This window comes from Cucurbita pepo, chromosome LG11, assembly GCF_002806865.2.
Source record: "Cucurbita pepo subsp. pepo cultivar mu-cu-16 chromosome LG11, ASM280686v2, whole genome shotgun sequence".
In the NCBI taxonomy this organism is placed as follows: Eukaryota; Viridiplantae; Streptophyta; class Magnoliopsida; order Cucurbitales; family Cucurbitaceae; genus Cucurbita; species Cucurbita pepo.
In genome coordinates, this window is record NC_036648.1 from 8,497,254 (window position 1) to 8,522,088 (window position 24,835).

The following is a 24,835-nucleotide window of genomic DNA, read 5'->3' on the forward strand; positions in this document are numbered from 1 at the left end:
AATAACCAAACTAGTACTGATTAAGTAACGACTTGACTAGTGTTGAAAAGTGGATAAAATTACTCCAAGCAAAACTCGCTTAATTTGAAAGTTCATATATCGAGTGTCCTCTTATGAATTTTCACATGTAGAAAGCATAAAAAACATACTAAAAGAACTTGTGTTGGTTTGTGGGGTAAGTCTTCCCTTTTAGAAACAATTCAAGATAAGTAGGTAATTTAGTTATATCACAGAGGATGCAGGAGATTATCGAAGTGATTAAGTGTTGAATCCGAATCGTGTAAGGGTGACATATGAAGGTTATCAATCAAATCATTCTTAAATATACAAGCTCTCCTTGTAGTCAAACTAACTGATATGAAGGTTATGAATCTTTAAGCATGTGAGATCCCCATCGAATAAGGGTGTGGAAATCTATCCCTAGCAAACGCGTTTTTAAAATCTTGAGGGAAAGCTTAAAAATGACAATATAGTAACAATCCAGGTCCACCGCTAATAGATATTGTCCTCTTTGAGCCTTCCCTTTCGGGCTTCCCCTCAAAGCTTTAAAACTCGTCTGCTAGGGAAAGGTTTCCACGCCCTTATAAAGGGTGTTTCGCTCCTCTCCAACCAATGTGAGACATCACAATCTGCTAGCGGTGGGCTTGACTTGTTACAAAACAGGTTGATCAAACGCTATTCTGAACTGATGGCTTATTATTTATAAAGGTAATGGAAACAATCTCAGAGAAAATACAACTAAAGTACAAAGAAAATGAGGAGATCTATGATACCACCGCCTTCTACTTCAGTGGCTATCTCAAAAAATCTAAAACTCATACAAAGTGTAGTGAAGAAATTTGGGCTACAATGCTACGCAACTGATTTGGAGCTATTTCTTAGCCATTCTGCAGGCACAGTAGCTCCATTTCACTTCAAACTGCACGCCATATTTGATTCTGTAGAACCTCTGGAACAAATAAGCATGTGGGAGGGTTCCAATTCGGACAGAAACTCGACAATTTACGCTCCGAGAGAGAGAGAGAGAGAGAGAGAGAGATCGAAGATTTGTTCATTAGTCTGTTCGTGGCAACAAGAAACTAAAGCCCGAGTTCTCTCGAATCAGCGGCGGTGGTTCGATGTCTCCGATGTCTATTTGTTCCATTGACTTTGATAAATCATCAACTGAGAATGGAATGCTGCAGTACAAGCAACCAATAAACATGTTAAGGTTGTTTTGTTTTGTGTTTGGTAAAACAAACAAGGTAGTGAGTGGTTCATATTTGCTTCACTCCTTTGCCTTTTAATAAGTTTTTTCCATAAAGATTGAAAAATTATAAATTTACGATCTGTAATAGTCCAAGTCCACCGTTAATAGATATTGCCTGTTTCGGCCGATTACGTATCACCATCAGTCTCACGGTTTTAAAACGCGTTTGCTAGGGAAAAGTTTCCACATTTTTATAAGGAATGCTTCGTTCCCCTCTCCAACCGATGTGGGATCTCACAATCCACCCCCCTTGGGGGCCCAGCGTCCTCGCTGGCCCACCGCCCGGTGCTTGGCTCTGACACCATTTGTAACAGTCCAAGCCCACCGCTAGCACATATTGTCCACTTTGGCCCGTTACGTATTACCGTCAGTCTCACGGTTTTAAAACGCGTCTGCTAGGGAGAGGTTTCCACACCCTTATAAGGAATGTTTCGTTCTCTTCTCCAACTGACGTGGGATCTCACAATAGGGGTGCAAAGTTCATAGATCTTTGAATCCAATCCTAATCCATCTGGGCTGTAAAATAAAGGGTAAATAGCATTCCTAGGCTCTTTATTTTGACAATGTTGTTTATACTGACCTCGAGTCGTCGTCCAATAGAAATGAATTGCTAATTGCATGGTTCGAATCTTCGGTCATTAACACCCTCATATTGGATATAACCTAGGAGAATATAGAAACAATAAAGATCTATTAAATTTTTGCAACAATGAATATGAACAAGAGTGGTTCATACACAAATCTCTAGAGCTGAAGCACAAGAGATGATACAATGTGTAAAATCTTACATCAGGAGAGACACTATGGGTGCCATATTTGTCGTCCCAGTACATCGTACTGATACGATACAGCTGCTGTATGCTTAGTACCTGTGAGTGAAGAATTTGGTTTATTAATTTACGAGGAACGGGTGAATGACTGCATAAAACGTACGTAGGTATGAACATTGTACACAATATGCTTAGCGTCACTTACAGGACATAGATCGTGACTTATTTCGTCCAGTGTCTTTTTCGGTTTTTGATGAATAACCTATTATATTATTAAAGCAAGAAGTCAGCCTAGTTTCCTGTTTTCTGATTCGAAAAGTTTTCTGAGGTAGGACATTTACATAATAAAAGGATGGGGAGATATACCAGAAACCCGATCGCTTGTCTAATATGCTTTAGCTCGTCCCAAGCCGAACCTGCATACTGTACATTAAGTTTGTCAGTTACTAACCGTTTAAAAGAAATAAACGAGGTAAAGCGGCATATTCGAGGTACCTCATCAGTAGCCTTATAACACCAATCCTCTAATTCAGACAGCCCAGCTTTGACATATTCGCCGTTGCTAAACGAACAACATTCTCGTCGTAATAGAAGACTGTTAAGAAAGAAAACATGTTAGCTAACTGACAAAAGTTTCTAGTTAAGTACCTCAAGAACAAGAAATGAGAGATGAATACCTGTTAAATAGTTGAACGTTGATGAAAGAAAATATTTGTATGAAGACTTTACGAACCAAAAACGGGGGAACCTATAACGACATTACATGATTCAGACAAAAGAAAATAATTCAAATCATTCAAATAACAGAGGTTCTGCATACATGATTTGCTTTTAAGGTGTTTAGGAAGTTCCCGAGGCTCTTCACGATTCCTTGCCAGTGAGCGATTAAGGCACGCTGCGCCTCCGTGGTGGCAACCGAACGAGAGGATCCCTTCACCAAACTTGCTCTTGATGTTCTTGGGGCCTTTTCCATATTACATGAACAAGAGTTGAAACTAAAGAAGTGAACCAGATAATTCATAAGGCAAAGACTCTAATACTACATACCTGGATGCACAATCCTAGCAGTGGAGAAATTTCTTTCTTAAGATTATCTCTTATCATTCCATAAATTTTCTCTACATAAGCTGTGAGCTGCTGCTTGAAAAGCAAAGCAGGGTACTTCGCTTCAACTTGCCTTAAACTGTCCACTCCACCACTAGTTCCACCATTGATTAAGGATAGATTGACTCCTTGTGGAGCTCCTCGAAAACTCTAGAACAAGTTAAAGACATCAAGTATGATACTAGTTCATATATAAAACAACAAAGGTTTGTGAAGTTTTGTGTATTAACTTGAGTCATCCTCCCAAATAGTGTAGCTGACGACGATCGCCGACGCTGTGGAGCCATTCCAGCAGCACCACTTGCTTTCAAAGTACGCTGAAGCAGTAAGAGAAGCGTCGAAGCGTTGGATAACCAATAGGCCAAGACGTCATTGTTATCCTGAGTCTGGAAAGGAATTGTGTTGTATTCACTAAATTAGAAAGACATACAGAAAAGAGTGAAGTATAAGTGTAATTGGTTCAAACCTCGATAGCATTGCCTATAGTTTGAATTATCCTATCAAATACGCTGGTGCGTTCGACTTCAAATGACCGCCACTGAAGTAAGCACTTGTAGATGATACAAGCAGCTATTGGCCTGTTTGCTGCAAAGCCAAGGTGCTGTGCAATACATCTAATGAGCAATTCCTGATTCTCTTGCTGTTTCTCATTAAGTGATTTTTGAGGTTTATCCTCCACTTCTGAATCCCTTTGGTTAATAGAAGGGCTGTGTAGATCCTGATTCAGTCATAATAAATGAGGAAAGTGAGTTTTTATTGATTCATTCAAACAAATTCTATGTTGAAGAAAAGCTTTACTAACCAAAGGCGTCCTCCCTTCCCCTCCATAATGACCACTTTCAGCACCTCTCTGTCATTTGTCATAAAAATTTCACATATAAATATTGAGGCCTTAATCTTTCCTACAATGCTAATATCTGATGATACCTGAAGAATCGATCTAGACCGTCCCGAGAGGATTTTATTAGGTGCCATAGACACAGCTTGTTGGCGTAAAACTTGATTCTCTGATTCCAAATTGGAAAGCTTCTCTTCTAGCCTAATCAAGAGAGTGTTCAGTTAATCAATTCATGAAAGTCAAATTAGTAGTTCTTATTCAGGCAATCTGAGTGGGGTTTTTGTAAAGATTAAATATTTTCTATCTACATAAGGTCAACAAAAGGTTAAACAAATAAAATGAATTTCCTAAAGTGTGAGATCCCACATCGGTTGGGGAGGAGAACGAAACATTCTTTATAAGGGTGTGGAAACCTCTCCTTAGCAGACGCGTTTTAAAAATCTTGATGTGAAGCCCGAAAGAGAAAACTCAAAGAGGACAATATCAGAGCTAAACACCGAGTGATGTGCCAACGAGGAGGCTGATCCCCGAAGGAGGATGGACACGACGCTGAGCTCCGAAGGAGGTGGATTGTGAGATCACACATCGATTGGGGAGGAGAACAAAACATTCTTTATAAGGGTGTGGAAACCCCTCCCTAGCAGACACGTTTTTAAAACCTTGAGGGAAGTCAGAAAGGGAAAGCCTAAAGAGGGCAGTATCTACTGGGGGTGTGCTTGAGCTATTACAATAATAATGATATTACCTGGTCAATGACTCCTGGAGCTGATGAGCTTTTTTCTCAGTATCTTCTAACTTTTTACGTTGTTCTTCTCTAGACTGTTCTACTTCACCATATTTTTTCTCATATTCATCCGCTCTGTTTTTCTCCGTCTCTAGCGACGTCTGAGAAGTCGTAAAACAAACATAAGAGAAGATTGTCAACCATTGACTTTAAAGTACTTGCATAACAACTCAATTAGGGAAACGAAAAGGCTCAGAACAAGAAACGATTTAGCTAAATTCAGTTTATATGATGAGAAAATTCATTACTACCTTTAAGCTTTCTACTTCTGCTGTCAAATCACCAATTTTCTTAGTATCTTCAACCAGCACTTGGGTTTCTTGTATAACAGCAGGTTCTTCTTCAACAGCCTTCTTCACAGCCTCTCGCTCCTTAACAAGCAATGAGTTAGTTTCGTCAGCTTTTGCCTGCAGTTCTTGCAAAGAATGTTGTAATTTTGCTATCTCCTGTGCTTTTGCCTCTTCCAGGTCCGTCTGCATAGATGATTCAAAGCTTAGCAGCCAAAACATATATATCTCAGCACAACTATGGTTTCTGGGGTCAACCATAAAGGATTAAAGACTACAAGTAATTGATTGTTTCAAATTGACCAGTTCTTTTAGATTTAGTTGAAAAGGACCTCCCTGTATGCATTATTAGGAAGTATTTTCCATAGTTCATAATCCAAGGATAAGTTTTAGTAAAAGAAAACATATCAAATTCAATGTTAAAACGTCATAAAAATTACCCTTAGGCGTTTTTCTAATTGTATGCGCCAAGTAAGTTCCTCCACTTTCTTTTCCAACTTGTCCTTTGCTTCTTTAAGTGCACCAGTCTCCCTTGCAGCCTGAAAGAAGTTGTTTTTAAGTTGCCCACTATGGAAACAGAGAACAGGCTTGATATATTGTTTAGACTCATAAAATATGCAAATAAACTTGAGATTTAAGATTAGAAAACAAAACACAGATGCTCGCCTATTATATACTAAAAGCACCATTGTGAGATCTCACATCGGTTGGGGAGGAGAACGAACATTCTGGTGTGGAAGTCTCTCCCTAAGAGAAGTATTTTAAAACCTTGAGGAGAAGCCCGAAAGGGAAGCCCAAAGAGAACAATATATGCTATAGACACCGAACGATGTACCAGCGAGGAGGCTAAGCCCCGAAAGAGAAAGCCCAAAGAGGACAATATCTGCTAGCGGTGGGCTTGAATTATTACAAATGGTAACAGAGCTAGACACCAGGTGATGTACCAGCGAGGAGGCTGAGCCCTGAAAGGGAAAGCCCAAAGAAGATAATATCTGCTAACGGTGAGTTTTGGGCTGTTACAACCATAGACATACTACTTATAATATTGGTACACATTACAAATAGTTTTAACATTTTAATAAAGCAACCACTCCACAAAAGTAATATTAAATCAATGAGTCATGATCAGCTAAAGTCAAAAGCTATTTTTTATCCTAAGTAATATCTAATCTTGACTAGGATCACCCTAAGTCTCCTCCAATTGGCCTGATAAAAAAATTATTTGTAAAGCTTTGAAGCTAACGTTGATATTCAGTCATTTATAACAAGGCTTTGTAGCCCATTCAGTGCTGATTCCCATCCTTGGTTGGTTATTCCAACTGATAAATTTTCAAGCATATGGCTATCAATGAAATTCGATACAGGATGATGAATTGATCAATGCTCACCAATTTGAGTTTTCTAAGTTCCTTTCTAGCAACTTTTCCCCTCCATCTACATTGTGCAACTATTGAGCCTCTCTGAAGTTTCGTATAGTACGAGGCAGCTTTATGGCAACGCCATCGAGCCTGTAATTTTACATATCAACACGAAAATATTTAATCTAATATGAACAATAAGATATCGCTTGGATCGATGAAAATACAAGTAGGGAACCTGAATGATAATTGCTGCCTTTGTCTGCTTCCTAAACCTAAATTCATTCCTAGCTGCCATTGCCCTTAAACCAGTTTGCACAACAAGCACTGAGCTTTGTAGTCTTTTATAGGCTGTTCTCGCTTCAAATCTTCGAGCATGTTTCTGAATTTTCACAGCAGCTGCCTCCCTCTTCAAATTCTTGAAAAGTTTGCAAGCCAGTTTTCCTATAATCATGGCAGTTGCATGTAATAAAAGAACCTTAGCAACCTACTTGACTGCAAGCTTAAAAAAAAATCATCAATTAAAACAATGGGGTTCTTCGGTTAGAAACCACGACTCTCCCCAATAGTATGATATTGTCCACTTTGAGCACAAGCTCTCATGGCTTTGCTTTTGGTTTCCCCAAAAGGCCTCATACCAATGGAGATGTATTCCTTACATATAAACCCATGATCAACTCCTTAATTAGTCAATGTGGGACTCCTCCCCCAACAATCCTCAACATCTTCATAAAAGGAAATGACATTAATGATATTATAGAACTCATATACTGGCAAGTTATTGCAACTGGCTTACCTCTCCATCTAGATTGCACGTGTATGGTTGCCTTTCGTAACGCAATAAACTGTTTACGAGCAATATGGGTTCGTGTGCGTCGTTGAATAGTCTTTGCGGCATTACTCAACACCTCTGCTCTCCGAGCATCTAATTCAGCCATCTGACCAGCCCTCAGGAATACTTTTGTTTTACCTATCTGCAAAATGCAAGTTAAAATATATGCCTCATGTCCACCACATATGACTGCATGCTTCGGAAGTACTAAAAAACTCGAAGGAACTTTCTCTCTTTACCTGAAAGCCTTTAAGTCCCTGCTGTTCTAATATCTTTTTGCACACTGCTTTTTCATCATAGCTGCTCACCAAGAAAAAGAGAATGGTTTCAGAATGCAGAATATCAAATCCAAATGAACATCAGATGTGCTCTCTATTTCCCCCACCAAAAAATTTAAGAGTGTATGAGAGTAAAAAAGAACTGGAAAATATTCTTTAAAAAGACACTTACTTTCCTTCTAAGGATTCTTGAGCTAAAATTCCGAATCGGTTAATGAATTCAAAGAATGCACGGCGAGTAGGGTACCCAGCACAACTGATTCTGATTGCCTCTAAGACACCCTATAAAAGCATCATGAAATTATTGTAGAGAACAGAATAAGAGAGAAGAAAAGTAGTACTCACACCACAACGCAGTTGTTGCATTATGTTGACATTCTCAAAGATGGCAGGTTTTAAGAGGTTGTTTGGCTTCACACATCTGATGTAGTGAGGTTCTGTGGAATTTAATGTCTCCATTAATTGTTGTAGTTGTAGCTGCAAAACATAGAATTTAACACTTACGACACATAGAGATATCTTAGTTTCCAAGAAAAATCAAGTTAGGATGATACATTTAAAAGTGATTGATCTCATCGCTTTAAGGTTGAGGCTTGAATTTGTTGTTTGTTCTTCATATCACAAATAAATTATTGTGGTGATTGAGAGAAAATTACCTTAAAGCGAGACCCAATTGAAGAAAACTTGGAAGATTTTGCAGATTCTTCTTTGAGTGGGGGGAAAAGACCGGCTACAAATGGACATTTGGAGGCACCTAACAAATCCTGATGTTCAGGAACAACATAATCCTTGTTTTTGTCCAAAAACTGTTCAGATTGATACAAAACCTGAAAACAAGTACTTGAATTGTAAGAGTAAAATCTTCCCTGCCATGAACAAAATTATGTCTTGGAGTTTATATTACCTCTCCAGCATAATGAGCGATCGTAAAATCTGTTCGAGAAAGTTTTGGCTTTAGAAACCGCTTATGTGTTTTGAAAGTCTGATAGAGCTTGTTTGCAAATGTTTCATGTGTTGATTTTGGAAACATGCTGAAAGAAAAAGAATTAGAGTGTTAAACAAAACACATATGAGCCACAACTTCTCTGAGAATTGTGTAATGTCAAGGAATTCCCCTGACTGATAATGGTCAGTCTCTGTGAAAAGTGATATTTTAGATCATAATTAGAATTACAATAGCTCACCAAGCTTCGTCAAGGAGAGCCACAATTCCACCAGGTTTCTGTCAAATAAAGTTACCACAACTAACTTCAGAAAAGTATGATAATACGAATGTATAAGAATACATCAAAACCATAGTCATAACTACAGAGGCATATTGAAATCTGAACAGATTTTCTCGTAAAAGTTAACTCAAAATTGTAACAGCCCAAGGCCACCGCTAGGAGATATTATCCACTTTGGCTCATTAGGTATCGCTGTCAGCCTCATGGTTTTAAAGCGCGTTTGTTAGGGAGAGGTTTCCACACCCTTATAAAGAATGCTTCGTTCCTCTCTCCAACCGATGTGGGATCTCACAATCCACTCCCCTACAAAGGTGTGGAAACCTCTCTCTAGTAGACGCGTTTTAAGACTGTAAGGTTGATGGCAATACATAACGGGCCAAAGCGGACAATATCTACTAGCCGTTGCCTCAAGCTGTTACAAAAATGGTCATCTATGTAATTTAGTTCAAGCATTTTTTTCCCACCTTTAGTCTGATAATGGTGCAATGTTCAAGGAACTATTTGATGCATCTAAGTTTACATGGTTGAAACTTGCAATACAAGTCATAGAATAGAACGGAAAAAGAAGAGGAAAATGAAAGATATCTAACCCTTTCAATGAGATCCAACACATCTTGGTTGTCAACAAACTCAATATAACTCCAATCAATCTCTTCTTTTGTGTATTCTTCTTGTTCCATTTTGAAAACGTGCTGGACACCCAAGAAAAATGTATATCAACTAATGAAAAAGAAAATTAGAGTGCTTAAATGGAGTAATGCTGAAAGCCACCTGATTGAAATGTTGCTGTAACTTCTCGTTTGTGAAATTAATACAGAACTGCTCAAAACTGCACAGCATATACTGAAATTAAGTTACAAGAATTTCCAAAGAACAACTACAAAGCTTACATGGATATAATCACATAAACATGCACATGATCCATATTGACAATCATTATTCCTTACCTGTTAGCTTTGAAGCTTTCAAAACCGTAGATATCAAGGACACCAATCAGGGACTTGGAATTAGGATCTTGTCCAATTGAGACATTAATCTTATCAACCAGCCTGCATATGGGAAAAAAAATACATTTAGAGCCCATATGAACTTAGTATTTCTTTCTAGTTTCAATCTTGTATAAACGTTCCAGGGTGTAGTTCAATGATTAGCCATTAAAGTGGATGCCATTTTCTAAAAGCTGGGAACTCACCAGTCAAATAGTCGAGAATATATAGTTTTGGCCAAACCATCACGGCTGACAGCCGCACTTTGAGGATCCAAGCTACGTTTTATGACTTCTTCAGGGGTGATCATGACACGCTTACATAATGCATCTTCGAGGCCAGCATTATCACACCTAAAACAAGCGCGGTTAGATGAATACCTCCACAATATAAAAGATGTAAATATTTGAAGCACAATTTTAATGCAGGATAAGTACATGAGAAGCTCTGCAGTCATTTTAAGATGAAACTTAGCGTTGTCATCTTTCGGAACTGATGAATCAACATCTTTTCCCTTGGTAAATACAATGTTTCCAAGATGAAGAATTGCAGCAACAACTCTAAAGATTGCTTCCTGACAGAGTAAAGAGAGAGAAGAGAGGAAAGACATAAGATGATTATCTATCTATGCTCAAAATTAGGACATAGTTACAAGCTTCAGCTGATACCATACCTGCTCCCTCGCACTTATTCCAACGATATCCATAGCTCTTCTAGTGGCAAGATAGTCATGAGCATCACTTACATCAACCAGCTCATAGCAATTTGATTGATTAAGATAATGAAATGACTTGGGGTTTCCCAGCTTGTATTTTTCAATTTCCTGTTATATCACAAACCAGGACTATGCCAAATCACATGTTCAATGTTCTAAATAATCTAAAATTCTTAGTTAGCGGTGTCAAAGAAACTGCTGAGAACCTCCTGAGGTGCAGCACAAAGGAGGTAAAAGCAATGATAATTGCGCTCGGGATCAGACACTTGGCAAACACGAGATCTCTCGAGGAGGTAAGTTCGTATAGCTGCTCCTGAGATTCTTCCATGCTTGTCAAACTGGATTTCAACAAATTTACCAAAGCGACTGTATGAAGAGAATAATTCTCAGCAACAATTTGAGAAATGAAAATTTGCTGCTTAAATGAGTTTCTAGTAATAAATTTGCATGCATTATTAACTTTCACCCTCCACGATTTTACCTGGAATTGTTATTTCTGACAGTTTTTGCATTTCCAAAAGCTTCAAGCACTGGATTTGACTGCAAATAGAATTTAAGGGAGAACATACCATGAGACTTGAATCAAAAGCTAACTACGTAAGATTTGATATGAAAGTCATTTATGATACCTCAAGAACTTGTTGCTCAACTGTTCGTCCTTCAGTGGCCACCCGGCCACCTAAAAATGCAAGGTAACGCATGAGCATTTTTGTGGTTTCAGTTTTCCCTGCTCCACTTTCACCACTGACCAGAATTGAATTGCTTTTACCCTCAATGATCATTGCCCTGTTTTTGTACAAATATTAATAGTTGATATGTGAAATTTTTTCAGGAGGAACATGTTGAAATCTAACCTGTATGCAACATCAGCAACAGCAAACACATGAGGGCTCAGTTCTCCAAATGGTGCTCCTTTGTATTGATGCATCATGTGACCATCATAAAGATGAGGCAATCTTTGGAATGGATTAATTGCAATAAGAATATTGCCAGTGTATGTCTGCAATAAGAAGGAATATTGTATGATTTTTTTTTTTCTTGAACAAAGTGATAGTTACTATATGAATGGTGAAAATTTACATAGATTTCGTTGAGTTCATATCGAATTTTTAAATTTTGTAGAACTCCAGGCTCATGCAAGTAAGATAGCTTCGTCATGTCATCGACACCACCAGCTGGAGCCTCCATATCTTTGGGATATATTTTGGCTAATTTTGCAACAACCTAAAATGCCAAATAGCACATACAAATCAATATTTGTTGAGATATATGGAGCAGAGATTGGCAGCGTTTCTAAGAGAGGCCACAAGATGCATCATTCTTTCAGTATGCGGTAAACATGCATTTCAAAATATAATGTCCTCTTCATTTCCATCATTCTTCGTAATCTAAAAATGAATAAGATAAATTTTAGAAATGGACTACAAATTGGTAGTTTCCTTTGAAGATTTTCTGTAATAGCCTAAGCCACCGTTAGCAGATATTGCCTGCTTTGATCCGTTATGTATGGTCATCAGCCTCATAATTTTAAAACGCATCTACTAGGGAGAGGTTTCCACACCCTTATAAGGAATGTTTCGTTCCTCTCTCCAACCGATGTGGGATCTCACAATCCACCTCCTTTGGGGGCTAGCATTCTCCTGGCACACCACCCTATGTCTAGCTCTGGATACCTTTTGTAATAGCCCAAACCCACGGCTAGTAGATATTGTCCTCTTTGGACTTTCCCTTCCAAGCTTCCCCTCAAGATCTTAAAACGCGTCCACTAGGGAGAGTTTTTTACACCCTTATAAGGAATGCTTTGTTCCCCTCTCTAACCAATGTGGGATCTCACATTTTCAGTATGCGGTAAACATGCATTTCTTAGACTAAATCCACACATAGTTACTAGGACTCGTAATTTCAAATATAAACTGATCCTTTTAGTAACATTCTTTTTTCTTTTTATTTCGCGGGATTGATGACTCTGTGGATGTACTTTGTTTGCCTATGTAGTAGGATTTCTTGCCTTCGGATCTTCCTATGAATACTCTTGTTCTAGTAAAATATTAATTCTAATAGGGAAAAAAACAAAAAGAGAAAAGAAAGAAAAGATCTTTGCCTACTTTTTTTCCATTGCTGGCTTCGATCTCAGCTTCCTGCCCTGTTATCTTGGATACCTGTCCATCAATCCAAGCATCTTCTGGATCTTCAATCCAGACATGAGAACCTACAATAATGTTAACTGGAGTACCCTGCATATGTTGAAAAGAAAAACTTAACTCAGAAACTAGCACAATTCACTATTTTGAAAGAAATAATAGCTTAAATTTACTTCAATGTATATACACCCCTACCAAGAAGCTAACATAAATTATGCAAAGTGGCATCAATCCCAATTATTGACTTCTAAAGTTTTCAATACATACTTCTATGAGCAGGATCCTTCACTTATAACCATTAACTTCCCACATCTTTTAACACTCATTATGTTCAAAGTCCGTTCGAAGACTACAAACCGAAATCGATTAAAAGATAGTTGCAGCAAAAATATACAGCAAGCTAGTCAGCAGCATCAAATCAGAACAATAAATCTTCAGCCAAACATAAAACCTGTAAGCTATAACTTCTTTTTATGTGATTCAATCAAGAAATTTGATGGAAGTTCACCAACCATTTCAAATGCTGCAATCTGAAGCTTGTTGATGATTGGGTACTTTCGTCGAACACTTCAGCTGCCTAATTCATACACCATACCAGAGACACGACGGCTAAAGAAAACTTCACCATGATCAAAGCAAGAATGACCCAAAATGGCCCATTTGGCCAAGTTCATAGCTAAATTGAAATCAGAAAGTAGAAAATAAAAGATGGGTCGGAGTGAAATGCAACAAAACGCAGAAAAGAGACATTTCGAGAAGAAATGGCGGAAAGGAAAGTGAAAAAAATGAAGGAAAAGAAGGTATTGTGACGTGAGAAAGTAAAATTTGTGTGCTTTAGAGAGAGAGAGATAGTGAATCTGGATCGGATGGAATGTGGAAGCGACATTGTTCAGAAAGACCGGTAAGTTCGGTGGTTCCCTTGATTTCGCGCCAATTTGTGGCGACCAAGCCTCTCTTTTCTCTCGCTCTCAACGGAAATGCTTTTTCATGTCTCAGCAAAAGGTGTTTGTGTCGGATGCTACACTAAATCAACCCTTCATCCTCGCCCTCCAAATCATTATTGAAATCATTTGCAATTTTAGACCTCCTTTCCTTTATTTAAAATTTTATCATTATTATCATATCTCAAATTTGTCTGTTGCGCTAACTTATTTGTATGGATAGTAGATGATTTTATGAACCAAATTGATCGGTTTTGATTTTATTTGGAATAGTAAGGGGCACACAAACAATGTTGTTGTGCGGGGTTGCAATTCACCAAGCTGGGGCAAACAGAGCTGTTCGGCCCCACCAGATTAGGAATGCGAAAGTCTCACCAAGCTGGGGCAAACAAAGTTGTCCGGCCCCACCAGATTAGGAATACGAAAGTCTTTGCTCTTCAAAAGGAGACCCGAGAAAAGAGCTAAGAGCTACATTATTGACTAACCCTTTCGTAATGACATTCGAATCAATATGCCTCGACCAATTCTTTCGTAGTGACATCGAATCAATATGCCTCGACCAATTCTTTCGTAGTGACATCGAATCAATATGCCTCTCTCCTTTTTCACATTTTGTTAGAAATTGGCTCAATCCAAGATTCTATTATCTCATCTATTAAATATTAACCAATACGAGCATATCTCAACTGACGTCGAAGATCTTACACAGAGAAAAACATCGTTGACAAGTTATTTGAAATTACTTTTTATGCGCTTAAAAACACCATTTTTTTTTTTTTCATTTAAAAACACTTTCTTAAGCACTCAAAAAATCGATTTAATACTCGGAACAAAAATGTGTGCTATCATTACATCAACAAAAAGGAGAACCACCTAATCGTCATTAAGACAAGAAGAAATTGGCAACAGAGCAGGCGCATCTCATAGTTGATGCGAAATAGCAGCTCAAGAAAATGAAGCATAAGGATTAAATATGTCTGGGGGGTTTTGGAGAGGGGAATGGGGCCAGATCTTCTGAAAGTAAGGCACTACTTTACAAAAATCCCATGGGATTGAAAGAGCATCACAATGGTAAGGAATCACTTCAAGTGTTTTGCTTCTGATGTTACACTGGTAGATGTTTGATCCCAACCTAATGAAAACGGAGTCCGAGTTTCGACGAATGAACGATAATATTTGAGGTTCTTTAGACCGAATACCTGAATTCGGGTTCTGCTTCCACAGCTCTTTGTAGCTTAATTTGCATCGTAACTTCCACCGGTACTCACAACGAGTGTCGAAAGGAGATAACGAGTTATCGTGTTCCTTGTACAGAACCCATGTCTCCAATCCATGCTTCCCGCTTTGACCGTACTGCAAAAGCCGATCAGATGACTCTCCTAAAATGGAGTCCTCGTAGTCATGAGTCAGCTGACCAACTGGTAGCTTGATTGAAGTTATGCGTCGTTCTCCGAATCCGGGATCATAAATGGCTAAACTTCGATATGTTCCGAACCAGTGGATAACTCCTTTGATCACGGTACCCACCGTCCATGGGCTCAAAGCAAACTCTGAAGAACAAACAAGAGTGGATTGCTTCCATGTCCAAGTCAGTGAGGAGAAAGTCTCTATGGAGATGGTGTTGATTACATCGACTCTGCATTCACAGTTTGCCCGAACAACTCTATATACGATATCTCCGCGACCTTCGCTGGGGTCTTCGGTCATGAACGCTGTACATAGATATTTGTAGTGTTTTTGAGGTTGAGGAAGTTGGCGTCGATACTTGGTGACGGAATCCCAGACATAATAATGTTTCGGGTGTCGACCACAGAGAAGAAGCCCATCAGAGTAGTCAATAAAATAGCCAAGCTTCCTTAAGATTCCAGATGACATTAAATCATCACTCTCTTTACAAGTTGAAAGTAGAGGTAGAGCAGGCTCGTACCGCGGGCGCCTCACCCCGTCTTGTGGCCTGTCAATGTAAAGAAAATTGCATACGAAAAAGCCAAAGAGACGACTGTGTGCACCCCATTGCTTTTCATAACAACGACGAAAAGAAAAATTACAAATCAAGTATAGCCATCTTTTGGACACGAGAATAAACTTGAAAACAGATTTCTCGGGCAAACGGAGGAGGATTTCGAGGAGGATGTCATCACTTGCCAAAGCTGAATGAATACTATCCTTCATCATTTTCCTCCCTTTATGTTTGGGGAAGCATTCCAATGAGTGCAAATTTTCAGTATGACCTAAACAAATCAATTTGCTAGCAAGTTAAGATTAGACGAAAAGGACAGAATAAACGAAAAGATCTTCAGTATCAAACATAAAAGGATAGACAACAAATTCGATCGCTTCGATAGAGTTAGTTTCCACTTAAGCAAAGCTCCTGCTTCTTAATAAAAGTCGGGGTAGCTTCATATAGCTTCCTCTTAGTTATTTCCTATCTTAATACTTCCTTGTACAAGTTAATCAACTTGGCATTTCTTACTCTTATCAAAGAGAAGGGTTCAAGGGGAAGCAGAATGTAAGGTCTCACATCGGTTGGGGAGGAGAACGAAACATTCTTTATAAGGGTGTGGAAACCTCTCCCTAGCAGACGCGTTTTAAAACTTTGAGGGGATGCTCAAAAGAAAAAGTCCAAAGAGGGGCTGTTACAAATGGTATTAGAGTCAGACACGGGGCGATGTGCCAACGAGGAGGCTGAGCCCCGAATGGAGGTAGACACGAGACGGTGTGCCAACAAGGACGTTGGGCCCTGAAGGGGGGTGGATTGGGGAGTCCCACATCGATTGGAGAAGGGAACAAGTGCCAGCGAGGACGCTGGACCCTGAAGGTGGGTGGATTGTGAGATCTCACATTGGTTGGGGAGAAGAACGAAACATTCTTTATAAGAGAGTGGAAACCTCTCCCTAGTAGACGTGTTCTAAAACCTTGAAAGAAAGCCCAAAGAGGACAATATTTACTAGCGGTGGGCTTTGGGCTGAGGCGGGGAAAGCTTCTCGGAGATTAGTGGGTAGACAGACCATAAGCATAATAATCAATCGGGGTCCTAACATATCACTTAACAAAAGAGTTAAAACTCACAAGGAATGCAATCTTTTGAACTAATTTGTTGCAACACCCCATTCAACATCCTCAGTGAAAATCTTCAAACGGATTTATACAGTTAAATACGTCAGATGAAACCCAAAATGAAGAAATCAAACAAAGATTCCACACAAAATCCCAAACAGAATATGAAACTAAGCATGCAACACTAAAAATGGCACAACATTTTCCAGCCCAAAACAGAGTGGACATGCAACATTAATCGCTCATAAATCTTGCAGAAATTCATATGTAACCTGAAAATCACGTCACACCCAGAAGAACAGGATAAAAAAACCGATAATCTAATGAAAATTAAACATCAACAAGCAACCTAAATCCTTCCGATCACTCTATTTTTCCATTCCTTAGCATAGAACTAAAATTAGAACCACAAGAAATGTTAGAAAGCAAAGATGAACTGAACTTATCAAAACCCATCTGTATTCTACGACAGTTAACCAAAAAACCCTCTGAAAATTAGCGCAGTGAAAAGAGGAAAGAAACAGAGAAAGAATTCGATTGTTTGCGTGAGGAAGAAATTTATAGATACCGGTTGGAAGATTGATCGTTGTCGTACCTGATGACCGATTGCTTGCAGAAGCAGAACCCCAGCCGGGAGAATTTTTGGCGTTAACCATGTTTTACATTGGAAGGAAAATTTTTGGCCAAAAGTATAAATTGGATAAATGAAGGGGAAAATATGTCTATATAATAATAATTTGATTAATATTTAAATCTTAAAAGGCCGTTTTTAAATCTTACCCAAATTTTCTATTCTCGAGCTAAAAGACATGAAAATTAATTGTTTAGATCCCGATAAATTGGATCGAATTTTACATATAAGCGTTACAGGGACCATCACTACCTGAATTACCATAATGTCTCATGGCAGCACCGAGTCAAATTCTGATACTAATAGAAGTAGAAGATTCCTGTAGAATATACTTCAACCGTACCATAATGTCTCATGGCAGCACCGAGTCAAGTTCTGATACTAATAGAAGTAGAAGATTCCTGTAGAATATACTTCAACCGGGTGACTTCAAAAAATAAAATTTAATTTTTTTTATCCCCTCTCGTCCCTTTTCATTCCATGTAGTCTATTAGACGAACACGACTCTCCACAATGATATGATATTATCCACCTTACCTTTTCATTCCATGTAGTCTATTAGACGAACACGACTCTCCACAATGATATGATATTATCCACCTTGAGCATAAGTTCTCATGGCTTTGCTTTAGGCTACCCAAAAAGTCTCACACCAATGGAGAGAGTATTCTTTGTTTATAAACTCATGATCATTCCCTAAATTAGGCGATGTGGGACTTTCATCATCCAACATAATCAACACAACGAAGGTGTGGGTGTAAGGAGCGGTAACACAATTGATGATAGAAATAACGACCCTTCACACTCGGATGATATTACCATTTCATGGCCTTACTTTTGGTTTACCAAAAATCTTCATATCAACCGAGACTCTTTCCCTACTTATATACTTATAATATTTCCTTAATTAGTCAATATGAGACTTCAACCGTCAACTATACACACATTCTCAACAGCTGAATTCACTCGTTTTTATTCAAACAATAATATTATTTTGAAATCGACATAATAGGAATATTTCATTACGAGATTTGTTTATAAGTTACTAAGAAAATAAACAAAAATATATATATATATAACCGGACGAACAGTGTGAGTTTATAGATATAAGAAAAAATTAAAAGACAAAATGATAATGAAATAGGACTTTATTAAAGGCTAAAAATAAGGTGTAATTAAAGTTAAAAGACACGAATAATATTTTAATCTTAATCATTACGGCTATAACCTAAAACTTTGTTACATTCAGATAACCATAGCCTCCTTTTTAATATATGTTTTCCCCCTTATAATATATATAGACCCACTTTTTATAATAAAGTTAGAATATTAGGAGGAATTAGATAGGATTATAAAAAGTCTTAAGGATTTGTAAAAATAATTTAATCTAAAACATTATAGTATAAGATGGTTACTTAGTACACCAAAGGATATGTCGTACTAAATAATAATAATAAAAAAAAAACTTAGCTACTAATTAAATATATAAAGTCAAAATGTCTCATAATATTATTATCACTAAAAATATAACATAATTAATTAATATTAAATATTGACATATTATTTAGACTTTACTAAATGTCAACTACTAAACTTATAATTAATACTTTATATTACCTTAACTACTTAATATAAATTTTGTTTTTAAATTTATTATGTACTATTAATATTTGAAATAACTTAATTTAATTAACATTATATAAATTTTAATATTACTTCTAATTAATTATTAATGAAAAAATATGAGTAATTAATAATATAACATATATTAAATAATACAAATTTTATTTAAATGCTATTTTTGTCGTAAAATCATTCCATTTTGGTCTTTATATTAAAATTTAAATACGTATTTAACTAATTAATTCAATTTCAAAATATATAGTTTTTAAAAGTATTAATATTTTAATATTTTATATATAATTATTAAATTTCATTGTTGAGAGCACTTTACTGTAATATATATTAATCATCACAGCATTTAAATCTTCATTTTTAAATTCAAATAATAATAAATAAATAAAACATAAATATCTGCCAATCCTCATCACCAATATTTAATTGAGTTAAAAAGATATTAAATAGATTAAATTTAATCAAAATTATTAATCATTTAATAGTTTATTTTATACTTTTAAAGGCGATTTTATTATTATAAAAATAATTTTATATAATTAAAAAAACATATTATAAGAGTTAAATTAATTGACATGCCATAATTTACCTATGACTTATGAGGACATTTTAATAATTAATTCTAAGTCATTGAGTCATGATTCATTAGCTTTTAATTTTGATTAGACATCCTAAAATATTCTAGTAATTCAAAGTGTTACTCTTCATCATCATCCTATACTATATATTATACATTTTTGTGTCTATTTAAGTATATAATTCACTTTATTAAAGTATATACTAAGTTAAGGGTTCGAATTAATTTAAATGGACGACTTTCACTGATAAAAATTAATCTGTAAAATATTGTTATTCACTGAAAATAAGTAGATAGAGGCATATCATGAACAAACATGCGGAGGTGAAATATCACACAAGAACTACCATCAATTTTAAGTCTATAATTTACCTATATTGACAATGTGCACCTTTAGTATAGGTAAATTATGGACTTTTACCAGCGAGGAGTAAATAACGTGATATATTGCAAAGGATCCAAGAGAATGTCGGGGCAATCAGGTGTCAAATCTAAATTTCAGATCCTGATATAAATTCTGAGCATGAAAAGTTACTATCTATACTAACAAGGTGCACATTCTTTTTCGGTGGCTCAATCATAGGAACTTCAAAATTAAATGTGAGTGAGGACAAAACATGTGAAATGACTCGTGTTGATCTGTGGAGATAGTTTTTGCTCTTAGAAGCAAGAAGTAAAGGATTCAAGGGAATGTCACGGCAATCAAGTGTCAAATCTAGATTTCAGATTCGGATCTGGATCCTGAGAAATGGGTCATTAGGCCTAAATTATTAAATCAAAATTTAAAAAAACGAATTTTTTGGTAGATTATTCTACATACCCCGCTAAATTTTATCCATTCAAATTCTTCGGATATATATTAATCACTCACTTAACAAAAAGGGTTATTTAAAAAGAGACCAAGATCGAGATCGAGATCAAGATCAAGATCATTCAAATTTCACATCCGAATCTTATTCCCACTAAGCAGAGTAGTCTTGAACTCATACCCTTGATTTTCGTCTTAAGGCTCGTCCTGAAAGATTAAAGGTTGGTTGTTGTTCGATCTGGATAAGCAAGTATCAACAAGCTCCTCGAGCATATACCGTTCTAATGGAGAGGCTCATCTTTCTATTATCGACGGAGAAACCAATGAACACCGCTAATAAAATATTATATATATATATATATATATATATATATATATATATATATATATATTGAAAGGTTTGTCCATTAAATTATGTTTTATTTTTTAACCCTAATGTCTTTCTCTATGTATGTGTGTGTGTGAGTGGGGACGGTCGACAAGGACGTGCATCCCACCATCATAAGCGCATGCCACCCCACTCACACACACAATAAAAAAACCCTACAAATTCTTCATTTTTTAATTCTACTGCCCAAGACTTTACCCATACTACCTCCAACCACTCTCCCATTAACACGAACCGCTATCTGACTCGATCGTTGCAATACGACTCACAATTTTTTACTAGACCCTCACAATATAACGAACCACAATTTGATCCGACTATCACAATATGACTCATAATATTGTTATTTGATGAGACGGTCACAATATAACTGACAATCTCTAGTGGGTTGGTCTCCTCTCTCTTTTCCATCTAGTGCGTGGATGTTGATTCTAATTTTAAGTTTGTGATCATTAGTAGAAACAAATACAAAATATTTAGGTATATTGCGATCGTTTACTTGAATAATTTCTCAAGCCCAATGAGACAAGATTTGCTAGCCGTAGATTTGGACTGTTACAAATGGTATCAGAGCCAGACATTAAGAGGTGTGTCGTCCTCAAGTGGGTGGATTGTGAAATCCCACATCGGTTGGAGAGAGGAACGATTACAAGGACCAGAGCCAGACATTAAGAGGTGTGTTGTCCCCAAGTGGGTGGATTGTGAGATCCCACATCGTTTGGAGAGGGGAACGATACATTCCTTGTAAGAGTATGAAAACTTCTACCTAGTAGACATGTTTTAAAACATCGAGAGAAAGTCCAAATAGTATAATATCAGCTAGTAATGAGCTTAATTTGTTACCTTAGGTAAGTGGCGTTATATATATATATATATATATATATATATATATATATATATATATATATATATATATTTCTCTTTCTCTCTCCTCACATACTCTCTTGTCCATCTCAAATCTAGGCATCTCTTTGCCTTTTCTCTCCTCTTCTTCCTCTCATCATCAGTTCAGTCTCTCTCTCTCTCTCTCTCTCTCTCTCTCTCTCTCTGTGATACTTTCCCTTTGCTTGATCCTTCCATTTCACCTCTCCCTTTGATCCCCACAATACCTTCTTCTTCTTCCACACCCAAATCTGAAAAAAAAACAATAAAGTTTTGATTTTTAAGGCTCAAAATTTTCAAGATCTGAAAAAGATTTGATTTTTGAAGCTCCGGTTGAAGATGGCGAACCGTTGGTGGACTTCCAGCCAGATGGGTCTTCCCGGAGTTGATCATACGTCGACGAGCTCCTCCGCCATGAGGTTACCAGATCTGGGGATCTCCATGAACGACAACAACGGCACCGTCAACAGCGGTGGAGGCGATGACGATGACGATAGAGATAACGGTGGTGATGAACCTAAGGAAGGTGCTGTTGAAGTCCCTACGCGCCGCCCCCGTGGCCGCCCGGCTGGCTCCAAGAATAAGCCTAAACCACCTATCTTTGTTACTAGAGATAGCCCTAATGCCCTAAAAAGCCATGTCATGGAGATTTCTAACGGAGCTGATATTGCCGAAAGTGTCGCTCACTTTGCTCGTCGGCGACAAAGAGGTAAAAGTTTAAGCTAATGGGTTACGGTAAATTTAGTTTTTTTTTGTGTATGTAGTCATGTTAATTTTGAGATGGGTTATGAAAAATTTAATCTTTTTATCCTATTCTTAGGGGTTTCTGTGCTTAGTGGCAGCGGCACGGTGACGAACGTCACACTCCGGCAACCGTCTGCGCCCGGTGCAGTCTTAACCCTTCAAGGGCGGTTCGAGATTCTCTCGTTGACTGGAACTTTCCTCCCTGGACCAGCCCCACCTGGCTCGACCGGACTCACGATCTACTTAGCCGGTGGCCAAGGGCAGGTGGTGGGCGGTAGCGTTGTCGGGCCACTCACCGCTGCCGGGCCAGTGATGGTGATCGCCGCAACGTTTTCCAACGCTACATACGAAAGGTTACCTCTAGAGGAGGAGGAAGAAGGCGGGGGAGGAGCACAAGGGCATACATCAGCAGGCGGTGGCACCGGCGACGGTTCGCCGCAAGGCATCGGAGGAGGAGTCGGAGATCTATCAGCTATGCCACCACTATACAATTTACCACCAAATTTGCTACCAAATGGCGGCGGCGGGGGCGGCGGACAAATGAACCAGGAGGCTTATTCATGGGCTCACGGCGGCCGACCGTCGTTTTAAGGATTCCACAAAAGGTTAGAAAGTGTTTTAAGATTGAAGCTGTTGTTGCAGCCATGTCTTAGGAAGTTGAAGATATAAAACATGTCTCAGTTGATTATAAATATTCAGTGTGTTAAAACCCTTAAATTGTTTTATGCAAATACAACGAGAGTTCATCTGATTTTGATTAATTAACGACACAACTGTGCTAATATCTAGGCATATCTCAAACGATCAAATACGAATATCTTTCCTCGTATGAATGGTAGATTTAGTTTTTACGTATGAATGTCTATATGTTGTCGTTGAACTCGAGAAATTAGGGTTTGATTCTTTTGCCCTCGAGTGAATTACTTGTGATGCATCATTTAAAAAATCTTTTGATAGTTTTAACTAAGTGTTCGATAATTTTAATTTATTGTTAATTACTTGATAACCTTGTTTAGTGTGTGGCGTATTAGTATGCCAAAATTTGATAATTTGTAAAACGCTATAAAATGTTTTCATAGCAATGTGTATAAGCTATAATTTCATATTCTATTACCGTATTCATTATAGCTCTAAAAAAATGCTATAAAAAGTTCCAAACTTTTAATAATATGGATTGTCACGACGATGAAAAACGGTATAAAAAGTTTATGATAGCGTTTTTCATCAACTATTGTATCTATTATTTCTCGTACTGAATCTTGTTGCTATTTTAGTGCAAACCCCACCTCCCATTATCACCTAGGGTTAATAATATAACATTAAATTTCTTCTAACTTTGAAATTCAAGAATCTTCTGTACACAAAATTAATTTTTTTTTAAAAAAAGTTCGAATTTTTCAAGGACGTATTAGACAACTCAAAATTCAAACTCTAACGCTCTATACCCAGGATTCATGTTAGAATCTGGAACTCGAGTTTGATATTTGATGACTCCGACATTCCCTTATATCAGTGCGACATGACCCCATTACCTATTTGTCTTGAATTTTACTCTACTTAAGAAGTCACGAGCTAATCGACGATAAATCTAAATTCCAAATCCGATTTCAAACCGAACCCATTATCATTTTATCGTTTACGATACCCGTCACGAATTTCTTAGCATGTGATAAACAAGTAAAAGGAGGGAACTTTTATTTGAGGAAGACGAGGAAAAGAAATTAAAAACATTAAAATAATAAAATATTAATATTGGTTTATTAGTGGTAAGTTTTTAAGAAAGATAAGACCACACATATAATATAATTTAATTGAAAGGGTTTGGAATTTATAAATTTATTTAATTTATTTAATTTATAGAGATTTAATTTCCCCACACATTATTGTTGAAGTTTGTGTAGTGAAAATAGGAACTAGTGAGGAATTGTTTCTTTTATGTGAATTTAATTAAAGTTGTTGTTACGTCACGAAAATAAATAATTACGCCCTTTTAAGTAAAATAAATTTATTTATTCGTGACGACTTTTTTCGCAGTACACGACAATAAAGTTGTTGAGTTGTATGTGGGGGAGTTATTATCTATCATTGACTTGATCTGTGTGGTGATAAAATCAATCAGAGTCTAAGCTCGGCAGGTTTGTTTTTGGGAAAGATGTTAACATTTCGAGATGGTCGGTAAGAGTTGAAGAAACATATAATCACTCATTCTTTGAACTAGCATGTTCGAATATGTATACAAATTTATATTTTAATAATTACTTATAAAAACTCGAAGAAACTATGCAGAAACCCTAATCCCGGAATAAAAAATGAAACATATTATTAGAAATAATTTTATTAATTTGATCATAATATTGCCCTAAGGTAAGCTAAACTTAATTATGAAATACATAAATTAGATTAAAGTAATTAATTACACAATTAGTTGAGGGCAACAAGGGAGGGCCCACTTCACATGGAATCACATGTGATGGCCAATGGGAAACATTCTAGGGGGTAAAGGTGGCAATACACGTGGACCCCACTAAAAAGGATCAAATGGCAATTTTTTAACCTATCTTTTATTATTATTATTATTATTAAAATAATCTTGATTTAAATAAT

The 24,835-nt window shown here is 37.0% G+C and overlaps 3 protein-coding genes across 5 annotated transcripts; 1 reads left to right on the plus strand and 2 right to left on the minus strand.

Annotated features, from left to right (window-relative positions):
* Nucleotides 1-687: 687 nt before the first annotated feature.
* LOC111804849 (myosin-11-like) lies at nt 688-13,602 on the minus strand. Of its 2 annotated transcripts, XM_023689648.1 has the most exons (38): nt 13,081-13,602; nt 12,533-12,661; nt 11,508-11,651; nt 11,282-11,427; nt 11,057-11,213; nt 10,909-10,967; nt 10,634-10,793; nt 10,386-10,535; nt 10,150-10,286; nt 9,919-10,065; nt 9,674-9,775; nt 9,498-9,555; nt 9,317-9,418; nt 8,685-8,722; nt 8,405-8,531; nt 8,157-8,327; nt 7,846-7,977; nt 7,673-7,782; nt 7,462-7,522; nt 7,187-7,364; nt 6,629-6,834; nt 6,421-6,540; nt 5,473-5,571; nt 4,997-5,218; nt 4,707-4,846; nt 4,051-4,162; nt 3,926-3,973; nt 3,590-3,841; nt 3,354-3,509; nt 3,067-3,273; nt 2,840-2,983; nt 2,697-2,767; nt 2,515-2,614; nt 2,386-2,442; nt 2,225-2,281; nt 2,038-2,118; nt 1,830-1,912; nt 688-1,178 (listed from the first exon to the last, which is right to left on the minus strand). In XM_023689648.1, the coding sequence occupies exons 1-38, from the start codon at nt 13,081-13,083 to the stop codon at nt 1,055-1,057; spliced, it is 4,590 nt and encodes a 1,529-aa protein (XP_023545416.1). In that variant the 5' UTR covers nt 13,084-13,602; the 3' UTR covers nt 688-1,054. The 2 variants fall into 2 exon arrangements, with proteins under 2 accessions (XP_023545416.1, XP_023545414.1); XM_023689646.1 differs by lacking the exon at nt 13,081-13,602 and having other exon boundaries at nt 12,533-12,667.
* A 719-nt stretch (nt 13,603-14,321) lies between these two features.
* LOC111804913 (F-box protein At5g03970-like) lies at nt 14,322-17,260 on the minus strand. 2 transcript variants are annotated; one of them, XM_023689743.1, is made up of 2 exons: nt 17,162-17,260; nt 14,322-15,740 (listed from the first exon to the last, which is right to left on the minus strand). In XM_023689743.1, the coding sequence occupies exons 1-2, from the start codon at nt 17,220-17,222 to the stop codon at nt 14,455-14,457; spliced, it is 1,347 nt and encodes a 448-aa protein (XP_023545511.1). In that variant the 5' UTR covers nt 17,223-17,260; the 3' UTR covers nt 14,322-14,454. The 2 variants fall into 2 exon arrangements, with proteins under 2 accessions (XP_023545511.1, XP_023545510.1); XM_023689742.1 differs by having other exon boundaries at nt 17,135-17,260.
* A 4,526-nt stretch (nt 17,261-21,786) lies between these two features.
* LOC111806021 (AT-hook motif nuclear-localized protein 19-like) lies at nt 21,787-22,822 on the plus strand. Its single transcript, XM_023691348.1, has 2 exons — nt 21,787-22,196; nt 22,308-22,822. The coding sequence occupies exons 1-2, from the start codon at nt 21,827-21,829 to the stop codon at nt 22,820-22,822; spliced, it is 885 nt and encodes a 294-aa protein (XP_023547116.1). The 5' UTR covers nt 21,787-21,826.
* The last annotated feature ends 2,013 nt before the right edge of the window (nt 22,823-24,835 follow it).